This window comes from Mustela putorius, unplaced genomic scaffold, assembly GCF_011764305.1.
Source record: "Mustela putorius furo isolate JIRA1106 unplaced genomic scaffold, ASM1176430v1.1 tig00003983_pilon_pilon_pilon, whole genome shotgun sequence".
Classification (NCBI taxonomy): Eukaryota; Metazoa; Chordata; class Mammalia; order Carnivora; family Mustelidae; genus Mustela; species Mustela putorius.
In genome coordinates, this window is record NW_025422123.1 from 8,814,642 (window position 1) to 8,829,977 (window position 15,336).

The window sequence follows — 15,336 nt, forward strand, 5'->3', positions numbered from 1 at the left end:
GCAGGGCTCCCACTCACCCGGGTTCTCACCCAGGGCTGCGTTTCTCGCCCCGCCCCCAGCTCACCTGCCAGCCACAGGGGTGAAGCCGAAGTCGCCTCCGGGCGCCTTGAACTTGGCCTCCCCGCGGGCTGCGCCCTCCATGGACAGCCTTCGAGCGTGCAGGCCTCCGGGGAGCGCGCGGCCCGCTGAGTTGACGCGCCGCATTTCCGGGCCTCCTGGTGGCGGCCCAAAGCAGTTTGGGGAGCTGAGGCTGCGGCCGGTGCCGCCGCGGGGCTGCCCGGGGTGGCGGTGGGGCTCCCCGACATACAGGCGCTTCTTGATGAGCGACCGGCCCCCGCCCGAGAAGCGTTCCAGGCCCCCAGCCCCGGCGTGGTGCCCACCGGCCGGAATACGCGAGAAGCCGCGAGGTGCTGAGGGCTGCCCCAAGTTTGAGAAGTTGTTCCGGGGAGGGGATCCCCGGCGCCCCAAATACTGGAAGGCCGGGGCGGGGGGCTCGGGGTCGTTGCTGAACTCTGGCGGTGGCGGGATGACCTCAAAGTGGAACTCCCCCACCTCGTGGTCCTCCTCCTCCTTGCAGGAAGGGGAAGGAGGGGACGAGAAGGATTTGGGCAGCACGCGGCCCTGGGGGAGGTTGGAGGATGCTGGTCTTTCCCAGGCCACTGGGGCCTGGGGCTCTGCCTTTGTCCCATTGTGTCTGAGGCTTGGCACCGTGCCCTCCGGGTCTCCCCGGGGCTGGGGCTTCCACTGACTGGCTATGGTGGGCTGTACCGGTGAGGCCAGCTGAGTGTCCTTCTCAGCCTCCTTGGGCAACTTGGGGACCACAGTGAAGGAGTTGGGCCGGCCCTCCTTGTGGAAGATGCTGTCAGAGCCTGCTTGGGGCTGGCTGCTGTGGCCCCGGAGGCTCCCGGGCAGGGAGGACCGGCTCAGGGCCAGCCCTCCGGGCCTCCCCTTCTGGGCCCTCTGCCTGGCGGCAAGGAGCAGAGCCATTGGGGAGCCTGGCTGCACCACCTCCCCGGTCACCGGATGCCTGAGGAGTTCGTCGGCAGGCTGGGCCGAGGTGGGGGGCTTGGCTGGCTGTCCCTGGGGCTCCTTCTCCTCCTCAGGTCCCCCTGACCTGTGGGCTGAACCTGTGGCCAGTGGTGCCGTCCCCACGGCAACCTCATGGCTGGGGCTTTTCTGGGTGCGATGGAGCTTGTAGAGGAATGTCACCTCTTCCCCGCCAGGGGATCTCTTTGGTGGGAAGGCTGGAGCTGAGAGGGCTCCTGGGGTAGGAGGTTTACTGGGCTCTGTGGGGCGCCCTTCTGCCTCTAGCTGGCCGGGCACTGTAAGTTCTTGAGGTCTGGGCTTCTCCCACTGCCCAGCTGGGACAAGGTTCTCTGTCGGCTGGGGAGATGTGGTGGGCACAGGTGGGGCCGCAGATGGTATGGCAGGCCCCGGCCCGGGCTTGGGTGGTAGGGCTGGCCCAGGCGTGGCTTTGGTAGGTGTGGCTGGCCCAGGTGTGGCGTTGGGTGGCGTGGCTGGCCCAGGCGTGGCGTTGGGTGGCGTGGCTGGCCCAGGCGTGGCGTTGGGTGGTGTGGCTGGTCCAGGTGTGGCCTTTGGTGGTGTGGCTGGCCCAGGCATGGCCTTGCACTGAAGTGGTGTGGTTGGCAGAGGGGTAGCGGATAGAGAGGGGAGATTCTTGGCTATGGACTTAGAGAAGTTGCCATTAGTCCCCCTGTTTTCAAAGCTTCTTCCCCCTTCTAGCTGAGGCTTGGGAGGCAGAGACCCTATGCTGGGCTTGGCTTCCTTCTCTGCTGAGGAGGAAAAGCGGGCCTCCAGCTCGTTGCGGATCTGCCGGACACTGGGAGCAGAGGACTCTTGGGGGATGTAGTCCACGGGAGGGAGGGTGAGGCTGGTGGCAGCCCCCTTGTCAGGCAGGCTGCAGGGACTCTTCTCAGGGACACTCGGGAGGATCTCCTTCTCCGGCGGGCTGGGGCCCTTCTTGCCCTCCTTTTCCTGGGAGGCCACCACCATGGGGCCAGCCGAGTGACTGAGGACTCGGTCCTCCCTCTTGGAGCCACAGAGATAGGCTGCCAGCTCGCTCCGCAGCTTTTCCATCTGGCTGGGGTCCCTCCAGTCCACAGGCGCTGAAGAGGCTGTGTCCTCTGGGCTGGGGGGATTCGGTTTGGGTTTGGGAGCAGGGGAGCTGGATGGGCGGCTTTTCCCAAACCTGGAAGGCTGAGGCACTGCCTTCTCAGCGGAAGGTAAAGGAGGGGCAGGTGGGGGAAGTGGCGGTGCAGGGGGAGGTTGCGGGGGTGCGGGAGAGGGCAGGGGAGGGGCTGGTGGCAGAGTCTCAGCCTGTTCCTTAGTCCAGGACTGGCCATGGCCCAGGCCGGGGCTGGCTGGTGCTGTAGTCCTGAGCTCCCCTGAGTGGTCTGGCTCAGGGGTCCGATCTGCGTAGATCTGGGACGCGGGGCGGATGTGGAAGCTGGGAGGCAGTGGGAGTCGGTGGGGGGCTTTCTTGGTGGCCCCTTCCTCTACAGGAGTCGCCTGTGCTTCCTGAGCTGGGATGGATGAAGTCCTGACTGGGGTTGGGGGAGGCACCTTGAATGAGCGCGGGAAAGTAAGGTGGGGGTCTGGCTTGGGCCCCAGAAGGCTCCCCTTTGGCTCAGCTGGGCTTTGCGGGGGGCTGGTTCTGGGGGTCTCTGGCTGCCTTCCATTCAGCGCTACCTCCGATTTCCACTTGGTGACACCCCCAGGGGCAAAGGGGCGAGTCCCTGTCGTGTGAGGAGATGCTGGGGGTGCTGGGGCTGGCAGAGGGGGTGGGGGTGGGGCCAGAGAGGCCAAGGGTGGGGCAGGAGGAATGAAGTCCGGAGGAGTAGGTGTGGATGGGGAGGAAAGGGTGGAGAGAGGGGCTGGGGCCCCCAATACTGGAGGCGGGGGTGGGGCCGTGCTGGGTGGGGGTGGGGGTTCCAGTAGCAGGGGAGGTGGCGGGGGCGCCATGGAAGGTGGGGGTGGGGGGGACTCCTCTTGAGGTTGAGAAGCATCTGTGGGTGGCCCTGGGGCTGGACCTGGGGGAGGTGGGGGGATGAGTGGGTCCTGCCCATAGTGCCCAGGCCTCAGGTCACCCACAGAGCTGTACAGCCGGAGGTTGCCGTTGACTAGTGAGCTGGTACCTGAAAGAAGGAGACACAAAGAAAAGCAAGGCGATGAAGCCAACCAGCCTTGCCCATCTCTTCAGGGTGGCACCCAAGAGAGTAACCAGCCAGCTTCATGTCTTTCCTCCTACACACCAGGTGGGGGAGCAGCAATGTCTCCAAGTCCCCTGAGCTGTCCTGGGGGTGAGCTCTCCTTTCTAGGGAGGGGCCCCTGCATGTCCTGGCCACTGCGCCTGGAGCCTGGACTGAGTATTCCCTGTCTGCTGCACTCATCTCTGCCCTGCTGTGTGCGGGGACTCCCTTATCCTCCGGCTACAGCTGGGTTGAGCCCATGGGAGCTGCTGGCAGAGGTCAGGCTCCCTTCTTGACGGGCCAGAGTCCAAAAGGGCTGCCTTTCTGCCAGGTTAGCCCCTGTCCCACAGCTCAGAGACAGGAGTAGCTCACCACTGCTCCTTCGGCCTCTGGGGCGTCACCAACAACTTCAGTCCCCGCACCCTGCTCACACCCTTGTATGTCATGCCATCCCTCTATTAAATGCCATGGTTATCCCCTTGGAGTTGCCATCTGTGTTCCATAGAGGCCTTGGGTGATACAAAGCCAAAGAGGCCAGGGTTCAGATCCCAGCTCTAGCACTTACTCGGGTGTGTGACCTCAGACACACTAGTTAACCTTGCTGAGCCTCTGTTTCATCATCTATAAAATGGGCATGACGCCAATGCTTACCACATAGAGCTGTGTGAGGCTCCATGAGAGAATTCATGTAAAGACCCATAAAGGGCTGATCATGGTGCTAAGCCCATAGTAGGCACTTAATGGCCGGTGACCACTATGATGGTGACCACCTGCGCTTAATCTTTCGGACTGTGAGACAGTGAAAGTAGGAGAAAAATGGGAAATTGGGGATCAGGGGATCAGAGGCAGGGGTCTGGAGACTTTCTCAGTAGGGGTCTAGAGACCTCACTAAGAAGTTTGGGTGAAAGACCCATAGGAGAGAGCAGGATACACGAGAAACTTCTGCTTTCCAAAGACCCTGAATCTACCAAGAACCCAACTTCCCACCTCACACAGAGCTTCTGGAACAGACGCTGGACTGTGGGGGTAGAATCAGGATAGAGGTATGCAGAAAAAAGGTGACCTGAATACCCAGGCGCTAAGAGATGCCCAGCACCTCTGGCCCCAGCAGCTCATACCTTTCCCTTCTTGGACCTGGACCCCAGAGCCCCCACTCCACAGAGTCTGCAGACCACCGCGATGCCCTGTTACTTCTCTCTTAGGGGCACCCATCCTCTGCTTCCCTGCCTCTCAGCTTCTAGCACAGAACATAACAAACCTGGGGAATGTGAGTCAGTTGTCTGACTTCAAGACAAAAAACATAGTGGGGGTGTGGAGAAGAAAAAACTCACATTCATTAAGCACCCAAGTGGGCGGCCTGGGTGACTCAGTCGGTTAAGCGTCTGCCTTTGGCTCAGGTCATGATCTCAGGGTCCTGGGATGGAGTCCTGCATCAGGCTCCCTGTTCAGTGGGGAGCCTGTTTCTCCCTCTCCTTTTGCCCCTCCCCCCACTGCTTATGCTCCCTCTCATGCTTTCTCTCTCTCTCAAATAAATAAATAAAATATCTTTAAAAAGAAAAAAGCAGGGCGCCTGGGTGGCTCAGTGGGTTAAAGCCTCTGCTTTCAGCTCAGGTCATAATCCCAGGATCCTGAGATCAAGCCCTGCATTGGGCTCTCTGCTCAGCAGGGAGCCTGCCTCCCCGTCTCTCTCTGTTGCCTCTCTGCCTATTTGTGATCTCTGTCTGTCAAATAAATAAATAAAATCTTAAAAAAAAAAAATCCAAGTGTTAGGAGCTATGATACAGCAGTGAAAATGAAACAAAAATGGTCAAAATGCTGGCCCTCCTGGCCCTCCTGGAGGACACATCCATGTACTAGTACCACATTAGCCGATGAGCAACACATGGAACACAACCAGGAGGAGTGCTGGGGTACAATTTGAATAAGGTGGTCAGAGAAGACCTCCCTGAGAAGGTGACAGCTGAGCAAAGAGGGAGTGAGGGAGAAAAAGTGTTGTACCTATGTGTAGGAGAAGAGCAGTCAAGGCAGAGCGAATGGCAGTGCAAAGACCCTGGGGTAGAAATGTGCCTGGTACTGAAGGGCAAGAAGGATACCGGGATGGCTGGGGCCGTGTGAGACAGGGAGAGAAAGCAGGATCTGAGCCTAGGTGAGGCCAGACTCTGGCAGTCCTGGCCAAGAGCCTTCGACTCGAGCGACATGGAAAGTCACAGGCACTTTTTGACCAGACGTACAACAAGAAGCGCCTAATGTCCCATCCTGTACTTCAGAACAGAAATGGGGTTGGCCCCGGCTCATTCACAGATACAGAGGTGCAAGGGGTTAAGTGATTTGCCCAAGGGAGCAAAGCTAATCTGTAGCTGGGACTGAACGCCAAGTCTGTCTGACTCCAGGGTTCTTCCCCCACTTCATGCTGCCCTTGTCCCTGCTTTGACCTTGGCCCTCACCATCCTTCCCCCACTGGAAGCGGGCCTTAGCCAGCCTTGGCTCTCTTCAGCTACACCCCCCCACCCAACCCCACTGCAGCCAGTAGCCAAAAGGCCTGCAGATTCCAGCTTTATCACCAGCTGGGGCGGTGGGCCTGATGCTTAGGCCAAGGGAGGAAAAAAAGATGGATAAGCCCCAAGCCCAGGGCCCTCTTACCTGTTACTTCTTTGTCCGCAAATTCTCCTGGGACAGAGGGGGTGGGCACAGCTAGTCCATGGTTCTCCTGGGCATTCTGAAGGAGGGCAAAGAGAGCAGGGAACAGGGAAAGACAGAGAAATCTTAAGTTGCTGCTCTAGGAGGTCATTTTACTGCTCAAAAATCAGCAGTGATGATGAGGGTTTGTGTAACCTTGTGAATATACTAAGATACAAAAAGGTTAATTTAAAAGGGTGAGTTTTGGGGCCCCTGGGTGGCTCAATCAGTTGAGTGTCCGACTTTTGATTTCGGCTCAGGTCACGATCTCAGGGTTGTGGGATCAAGCCCTGTGTTGGACTCCAGACTGGGCGTGGAGCCTGTTAGGATTCTCTTTCTTCCTCTCCTTCTGCCCCTCCCCCTTCACATAAATAAACAAACCCTCAAAGGCTGAATTTTATGTCCAGGTGAGCTTGTTATTTGCAGTAGTTATTTGGTCTGTAAAGTTGCTTCCAACACTAAATTAGAAAATGTGGAATCAATGCCCCAAGGGAAACACAGGATTAGGTTCCTGCAAACTTTAGTCAAAGCATTTTCAACCCGTCAATACAGAATTTAGTTTCATGTGTGTTTCTGTTTAAAGACACCTTATTTAAAATATTCTTGACACATTGACATTGAACTCATGGCCAACAGCACTGTAACTCAAGCCTGAACAAAGTTTATCTAACATTTGTATTTTTTCTGTAAGCACATCACAGCCTTCTTACACTTAAGGATGTTAGCACATCAGCACTATATTTGGGGGCATTTTAAACAGTGAAATCACCAACAAAAAGCAAAGAAGTACAGGGATGCCTGGGTGGCTCAGTGGGTTAAAGCCTCTGCCTTTGGCTCAGGTCATGATCCCAGGGTCCTGGCATCGAGCCCCATGTTGGGCTCTCTGCTCAGCAAGGAGCCTGGTTCCTCCTTCTCTTTGCCTGCCTCTCTGCCTACTTGTGATCTCTCTTTATTTATCAAATAAATAAATAAAATCTTAAAAAAAAAAAGCAAAGAATTACAAAAACGCCAACGCACTACAGAGCAAAGGACACTTATTTATAGTATGAGACCCGAAGCAAGAAGGCAAAGGGTCCTGTTTGATCTCAGCTGGGACTGGGTACATCAGGTAACTCAGATTTTTCCTAGCTCTGCCTGTGTCCAAAGTGTCTGGAGGATTGCTTTGGGGGAGTTACAAATACATTTTAGTGAGTAGGTGAATTTGCAAATACAAAATCTGCAAATAATGAGAGTCGACTGTCTGCGAATGATATCTCCATTAAAACAAAACAAAAGTGGCTTGCTCCCCTGTGCAAGTCCATAAGTTAAAAGCCAAATGCTTTAGCCAGGCCTCCTGTTCGCTCTTGGTTTTCATTAGGTATTTACAGAGAAGTAAATGCATTAAAAGTGGCAAACTGGAATAGTTCTAGCACTGCAGATGCCCTTCTGATCTTAAGCCTCACAAACCATAATGTATTTACACAGCTGTCAGTTTGTACATACTATTTTGCATTCTATTTTTTTTTTCAAATACACATTTCCATACATCAACAAAGTACACACCTGTGTTTTGGAAGTGCTGTGGAGCATTTTATGGCAGCTCTCAAGGTCCTCGACACCACCCTGGCCTCATCTTTCCCAGCGAGCTTTTATTTCCCACTCAACATGACGGACCCATCCTGGATTCTACTTGATCATCCCCCTCTCCACTACCCTTCCAACCCACACACGGAGTTCATGCTCATCCCTGAGGCTGCGTGTTGGTCAGGTTGCACCCCTCTCCCCACCCTTTATTTCTAACAATAATACTCCTTGCTCTATGCTCTAAACACATGATCTCTGTCACGCTACTCTATGAAGAAGACGATATCCCCATTTACCAGATGAGGACACTGAGGCTCAGAAGTGTTTGTTAAGTTGTCTACAGCCACACAACCAGTACTACCACACCCAGGTCTGTGGTGCTCGTGTTCTTCAGTATTTTGCTTCTCTGAAATCTCTCCTCCTTCAAGGATTAGCTGACCCCTCGAGGTGGATGGTAGAGTGAAGGGGCTAGGAGCACTGGCTTTGGAGCCAGACTACCTGGATTTGAATTCCAGAACTGCCACCTACTAGCTGTAGGGCTGTGCTGGTTGCTGAAGCTCTCTCTGTCTCAGTTTCCCTGCTTATGAGGTGGTGATATGAAATAGAATTTAGCTATTCTAGGGCAGTCGTGGGGTTAAATGACATAATACACAAAAAGCACTTCACTCCTAGCATGTGGTGAATGCCCGTTAAGGGGAGCCCAGTAAACATTATTAGCAGGAGCCCTCACTGACCTGATGCTTTATTTTTTTTTTTTTTGAAGATTTTATTTGTTCATTTGACAGAAAGAGAGCACAAGCAGGGGGAGCAGCAGGCAGAGGGAGAGGGAGAAGCAGGCTCTCACCGAGCAGGGAGCTCAATGTGGGGGCTCGATCCCAGGACCCTCGAATCATAACCTGAGCCGAAGGCAGCCACTTAACTAACTGAGCCATCCAGGCACCCCTGACCAGACGCTCTTCAGAGCAACCCATAGCAAAACCCCTCAAAGGAAGATTTTCGTTTGCTCAATCGATATTCCCCTAGTTCCTCCAGTGAGATGTGGTTGACCTTGGAGCCCAGGGAGTACGTCCTATATGAGCCTCCCAAAGCTGGACACACAGTAAGCCATGTTGTTACTCACTGATGGGCTGACGGTGCTTACTCTGGGCTTAATGGCCTCATGGCTTCATATAAAAGATGGGAAGTTTAAGAAAGGTGTTTTGAAAATATCCATGAGACTCTGGGTTACCAAGTGCAATCTTGGAATTATTCTTTGCCCGTTTGGGGGCAAGAAACCACTCATCTTCTCATCCTCAAAGAATTCTGATGCTGGAATAGCCATGAGGCATCATCTTCCTCCTGCCTCTTAGTAATTTTTTCCTGCCTTTACTTGATTCACACAGCCAACACACACCTGTTCTTCACATCTCTCAAACCCAGCGATCTGGACCGGGGGAGGGACAGGGGCCAGCCAATCCGAGGAGTGTCTCCCAGGACATTCTGAGGCACACACACACCCCACTGACTGTCTAATAAACCTTCATCAATTATGTTCCCTCTTTTGATGAGGTGGATTTTGATGAGGTGGAGGCCAGACCATCAAAAGCTAGGGCTGAGACTTCTGTTTACTCTTTTGAACATAATTGGAAAATAAAAAGGCATGGGGACTCAGCATAAAAGGTCTTGTATTCCATTTGTGCTCTGAATTTTGCCAGGGGCATGACCTTGGATGAGGCAGTGACATTAAACCATCACTTCTGTACCTACCGTGTGCTGGCACTAACAGCTTTACCTACATCATCTCAAATCTCTTAACAGAGCCAGGGTGCAAACCCAGGCCTCCTAACTCACCTTTTCTACCAATCACCCATTTTCTTCACTTATGAAATGGAGATAATATTCCCTACTTTGCATTATGAGGGTGAAATGAGATAATATTCCTAACCCAGGAAATCTGTGTTAGCTGAAGGCTTCTGTCTCCCCATCCTCTCTCCTACAAAGGTGAAAAAATTGTGAATGATCAAAGCTAAGCTGCCTGGAATCCTAGAAACTTCTTCTGGGTCACCCGTGGTGCTCCAGTACAATGAGGCGTGGAAGAGGAAGATGGACAGATTTTATGCAGCAAAGGTCCTATTGCCCATCCCACCCTTTGATCTTCAAGAACTCTGGAAACACAGTAGACTGACTCCGCAGACCACAGGATGGAAGTCTGTTTCATGAGCGGTCTTGGAGCAACAGTGCAGAACAAGGTCAGGCTTCTCAGGTTCTCCCCAGAGACATGGGCGGGAGGAGTTCCAGGACACGCCCATCACCTCGCTGTACTGCTTGAGATGATGGGGCTCTCTATTGTTCACCACCCTCGGGGCATGTCCCAAAGTCTAGCCTCATCTGTTCAGGAGCTCCCAGTATGGAAGTGAACTGACCTTGCATCCCCAAGACCCTGATGGCTCTCCCCTTTACCGCTCATGCCCACACAGTCCCAGAGTGCTCACTCAGCTGTCCTTTCCACGGCTGCCTTTGCCAAACTCATTTTCACCTTAGTCCTAGAAAAACAGACCCGGAAGGTGAGTTCCCTTCACTCGTCAGGGAGACCCAGGGAGCTGGCTGGGATGGGGCCGTGTTTTAGTGGGCAAATGCACTGGTGTAGACAGCATCCATCTCCACGAGTGCTGAATTCCTTGACCTGCCTCCTTGAGCCTCAAAGAATGGAGGTAAAGCCTACATGTGAGCCGTAACTGCAATGTGTGATCCTGAATTGGACCCTGGGATGTGTGCCATGAAGAACATTAGTAGGGCAATTGGCAACAACATAAATGTCCGTTAGATAAAAAGTATCATATCAATATTAAATTCCTGACTTTGGTAATTGTGCAGAAAATGTCTCTGTTCTTAGGTTACACACAGTGAAGTATTTAGGAGTAGAGGGACACAAGGGCTCAATGGTTCAGGAAGAAACAGTGTGTACATAGCAAGGGTGGAGGGAGCAAATAAAGCAAACGTGCTGAATGTGGGCGAAGGCTCTAGAGAGTTCTTTGGGCTATTCCCGTAACTTCTCTGCACACAGGGATTGACTGAAAGAAAAAGTTACTTAATGCCACTGAATTACACGTCTTAAAATGATTGCAATGGTTACTCTCATGGAATGTGTATCTTATAATTTAAACAAAATGAAAATAAAAGAGAAGACCGTGGAAAGAGAAGGAACTAAGAGAGCCTCAGAGCTTCTCCATCCGCTGGCGGTCAGCACCTCACACCATTTTTCTCCCACCGTCTCCAGAACTCCCAGTCTCCGCAGTGACAATGGCAGTTGCTGATTTATATCAGGTGTTCTTTCTGTGTTTTCTCTCTCTTAACTCATTTACTTTCCACAACAACCTGATGAGATTGGTGCTGTTATTGCTACCTGCCTTTTGCAGAAAAGGAAGGACACTGAGGCACAGAGAGGTTAGGGGACTTGCCCAAGGACCCACAACTAGTTATAGATCTCTGTCTTTCCAGGCACCTGGTCATCATCTGCACACCCAGCTTGTCACCTGATTCTGCCAGGCACTTCCTAGGTCCCTCTCTTCTCTCCATCCCCCCAGCTCACCCCTTCTTCAGTCCTCACTGTCTCTTACCCAGACGGACAGACAAGACTACCATCACTGTCTCCAGATACTTCCCTGGCCTCTGCCTCACTCTGTTCTTTACTATTTATTTATTTGACAGACACAGATCACAAGCAGGCAAAGAGGCAGACAGAGAGAGGAAGGTGGGGGAAGCAGGCTCCCCGCTGAGCAGAGAGCCTGATGCGGGGCTTGATCCCAGGATCCTGAGATTATGACCTGAGTTGAAGGAAAGGCTTAACCCAATGAGCCCCTTCACTCTGTTCTTTAAACCAGATGCCAGGATGTTGTTTCTGAAATGCATCTCGAAGCTGGTCACTTCCCTGCTCAGAAACCTTCCACTAGTCCAGAAGATGAAACTGAAGCACTTTCACATGGCATTCAAGAACTTTCATAAGCTGTCCCCTCTGTGGTTCCTGCCATCTTCTCACCACCCTCTCCACAAACCCTGGGCTCCAACTAGTGGTTCTCATCTTTTTCCCACTCGAGTGTCCGTGGGGACCTGACTCACTCATGAGCAAGTGGGGTCCTTGCAGCAGGGATCCTCAGTAAGCCAGAGACACGATCTTCAAAGAGGCTATTTGGAGGTTCTGTGGGTGGGTGACTAGAAAATACAAATAAGCTGCCTCTCAGGGTTACTTGAGGACTTTCTATGTTGCTCCATGTCAAGTACTCCCGATGGTGCCTATAGCACATAGTAGGCACCTAATAAGTGGGAGCTGTGGTAATAATGCACACGGGGTGAGGACATACAGGGTAGAGACGTTAACGCTGGCTGGAGTTGCCAAGGAGGGCTTCGTGGACCAGGGGCATTTATTCTGGGGTTTAAAGGATAAGTAAGAGTTTTCCAGGCAAAGAAGAACATCCCAGGCAGAATCGGAGCAAGAGCAAGGCTGTGGACAGACACTCAAGGTGTTTCTAATCTCAAAAATCCCAAGATTCTATGGATAATCAAAAAGCAATCAACTAGAGTATTTTTATTCTTAGGGTATTCAATCAGACTATATAGTCTAGGGCTCCTGGCTGGCTCAGTCAGTAAAGCATGCAACTCTTGGTCTTGGGGTCATGAATTCAATGCCTGAGTTAGGGGTAGAGATTACTTTAAAAAAAAAAAAAAGGAGTTTCTAGCTCAACCTATAATCCTGAATTTATCTTTAATTTATTGGAATATTTCACTGACTTTGGATAGAAGAAACTTTAGATTTTAAAAAGTAAAAGGCAATCACAATGATGAAAAGGTTAAAAAGGGCCCTAAGCGATTCGGTCACACCTCCCTCCTCCACCTCCTAAGAACCACTGTAGCTGCTTGGGATTCATTCCCCTGTCCTCTCGGGTCTCCACAGCCTTGCTCTTGCTCCGATTCTGCCTGGGATGTTCTTCTTTGCCTGGAAAACTCCTACTTATCCTTTAAACCCCAGAATAAATGCCTCTGGTCCACGAAGCCCTCCTTGGCAACTCCAGCCAGCGTTAACGTCTCTACCCTGTATGTCCTCACCCCGTGTGCATTATTACCACAGCTCCCACTTATTAGGTGCCTACTATGTGCTATAGGCACCATCGGGAGTACTTGACATGGAGCAACATAGAAAGTCCTCAAGTAACCCTCAGAGGCAGCTTATTTGTATTTTCTAGAAGAGGACTCTGAGGCATGGAAAGGCAAGGAACATTGCTCAAGGTCACACAGCTAGTAAGTGGCAACTTCGGGATCTGCCCTCATGTCTTTCCTCGAGCACAGACGGAACCGGTCTTAGGTCAGTGTAGTCTCTGCTACCCCAGCCCAGCCTCCTTGTGGGTCAGGTGACGGCTACTCATTTGGTCACGCTTGGCACAGAATGGACAAGGCCGCAAGTTTGTTAAGTGAATGAGGGGAAGAGAGAATACAGGAACAGGAGCAATGGGAAGGCTGCCTGTGTTCTGGAGCCAGCCCTATCACCAACCAAGCTGGAGCCAAGTCACTTGTCTCTCGGGGCCTCTCTGCCTCTTCTGTAACCATTTGCTAAGTAAAGGTCACTTCAACCACGGTGCTCTGTGAGTACCCGCCAGTAAGGTATTCTGCCAGTGACTCTGAGCCCCCTGTGCCTTCTGTGGTGGCCTGGGTGCTCCGGGCCAAGCCTCCATGACCGGGAGTGAAGACAGACGTCTGCCGTGGTCTCCAGATGATTCTCTATCTCCAGAGAGGGGAAGAGACAAATGGGATAAAGGAGGAGTTCCTGAAGCTGTTTTCCCAGGAGCCACAGGGTGAGGCCAAGCGGGCGGGGCTGGGCTTGAGGTCATGGCTAGCTAGCCTCAGTCCCGGGACTCTGACAGTCCAGTCCTGGAGGAGCTGGGCGTCTGCCACCCGTCATCGCGCTGAGAAAATGACAGAGCCCCGGGCCCCGCGGCGCTGCCGACAGGAGCCCGCATGCGCCTCAGACTCAGCGGGGAGGATTGTGAGGCTCTTTGAGGATGGCAGCCCACAAGCACAGAGCGCCACACCGACCCGACCCGTGCGCGCAGAAACCAACCGAGAATAAGCAAAAGAACCTTCTGAGCACCCCCCTCCACCCTAGGCCACGCCCCGACCCGACCACGCCCCTCGACAGGCCACGCCTATCCCTGCTCCGCAGCCTCAGCCTGGCCTGCTTGGGCCCTGGAGCAGAGTCCAGCCCCTGCCCTGACGGGTGGGGCCCTCCACCTGAAACTGGGGCTCAGGCCCTCCCTGTCCCAACGCCTAGTGGCTAAGATCCTTGATCACACCTCACTCACCCTGTTCACACAGGGTGCAAGCCAGCTCCCCGCCTCAGTCAAGCATCGCAGCCTGATATATAGGGAAGTTACCCAGCAACGATTAATTGTTGAGAAAGATGGGGGTGGAGGCAATTCCAGGAATATTTATATTTATTTTCTTCCTTATACGTGTCTCTAATTCTCAGTTCTTAACAATGAACGTCTGTGTCCTTCATAATTGGAAAAAAAAAAAAACAATACAATAGTTATTATTATTTTTTTAAAATATGAACTTGGGGCACCTGGCTGGCTCAGTTGATAGAGCCTCAAACCCCACGTTGGGTCTACTTAAAAAATAGAAAACAAACAAACAAACAAAACAAAAGAAAACAATATAACATTAACTTTGGAGTCAAACCAGACTGGCAGTCTTAATTTAACTCTATCGTCTCAAAGGAATGAAATACAGTATGTGACACATGGTCAGTGCTCAAGTGTGCCCCTCTCTTGCCTTCTGAGTCAGTTTTCTCATTTGTAAAATGGGGATGATCTCACTGGCCTTAGGCTTGTTAGGACACCAGAGGTCACCACATACCTAAAGAGATCTTGCAGAGTTAGCACTCAAGAAAGGTCATTCACCCCCGCCCCTGGGCCTCCCTCAGGTCCTAACTCAGTGCAGTGGTTAGCAATGTCTCCAAGTCTCCAAGAAGTTGGAGACTCTGCTCCATGGCATGGCCTCTAGTTTGTTGTCTCTGGTTGAAGCTGAAAAGATAGACGCTTCCCAGGTCACTAAAAATCCCTGCCCTTTGACTACACACATTTCAGAGTTGAGGAGAAGGAGGAAAGGTGGAAAACCCTCACTATTTGAGGGGAGGTTATGTTCCTCTTAGAATTTTAGGGGGTCAGAGTCCCACCATGGTCTCAGGGGGACAGGACTCACTCCAGTGATGGCTCCAGCCCTACCCTCCTGGCCTCCTCATGCCTGGGACACACATGCCTGGGACATCCTCATGCCTGGGATTCCTCAAAGTCCAGCCAAACCCCAAGGGTGGGTCACCAGGGGTTGGGCCAACGGGCAACACATGGTTGACCTTGGGTGTGGGCCAACTCTGAGTCTTAGCCGCACATTGTGGAATGCAAGCCTCCTCACCAGATTGCTCCTGGAGCTTGGCTGGGGCACCTCAGGATGGGGCGCAGAGCTGCAGGGGGTAAAGGAAATGACCCTCAAGCAGATTTAGAATTGGGGAGCAGAGGATGGAACCCTAGAGTAAAAGCCACAAGGAAACCCTTCCAAAGTCTCCAGCTGGGTGAAGCCCAAGTAGGTGTTGCTTGGGTTTGAAGAGCAGTGTGAGGGGAGGGGGGGTGCTGGCCAGGAGCAGGAGGTAGAAGTTTAAGAAAGGAAACTGTGTGTTCTCCACAGAGCAGCTTCTCTAAAGTGGGGAGCCAGTGAGCATTTTATTAAACACCTTGATTTCTTCCTCCACCCTTTGTCACAGTTCAAACACTCTTGGAGGTCAGAGCAGAATCTTCACTAATGAGGCCATGTTCCTCCGAACCCACCTGCTATCTCAGACCGCTCTTGAACGCAGGGCCCCGCC

The 15,336-nt window shown here is 52.7% G+C and overlaps 1 protein-coding gene across 1 annotated transcript in view; it reads right to left on the reverse strand.

The window, feature by feature from the left end:
* The window catches only part of CUNH6orf132 (chromosome unknown C6orf132 homolog), a 34,043-nt gene that overhangs the window by 2,999 nt on the left and 15,708 nt on the right, over window positions 1-15,336 (reverse strand). Inside the window, exons 3-4 of the mRNA XM_004739911.3 lie at window positions 5,850-5,925; window positions 65-3,155 (exon numbers count right to left, since the gene is read on the reverse strand). Coding sequence (XP_004739968.2) covers window positions 65-3,155; window positions 5,850-5,925 — 3,167 coding nt within the window. The remainder of the gene's footprint in view (window positions 1-64; window positions 3,156-5,849; window positions 5,926-15,336) is intronic.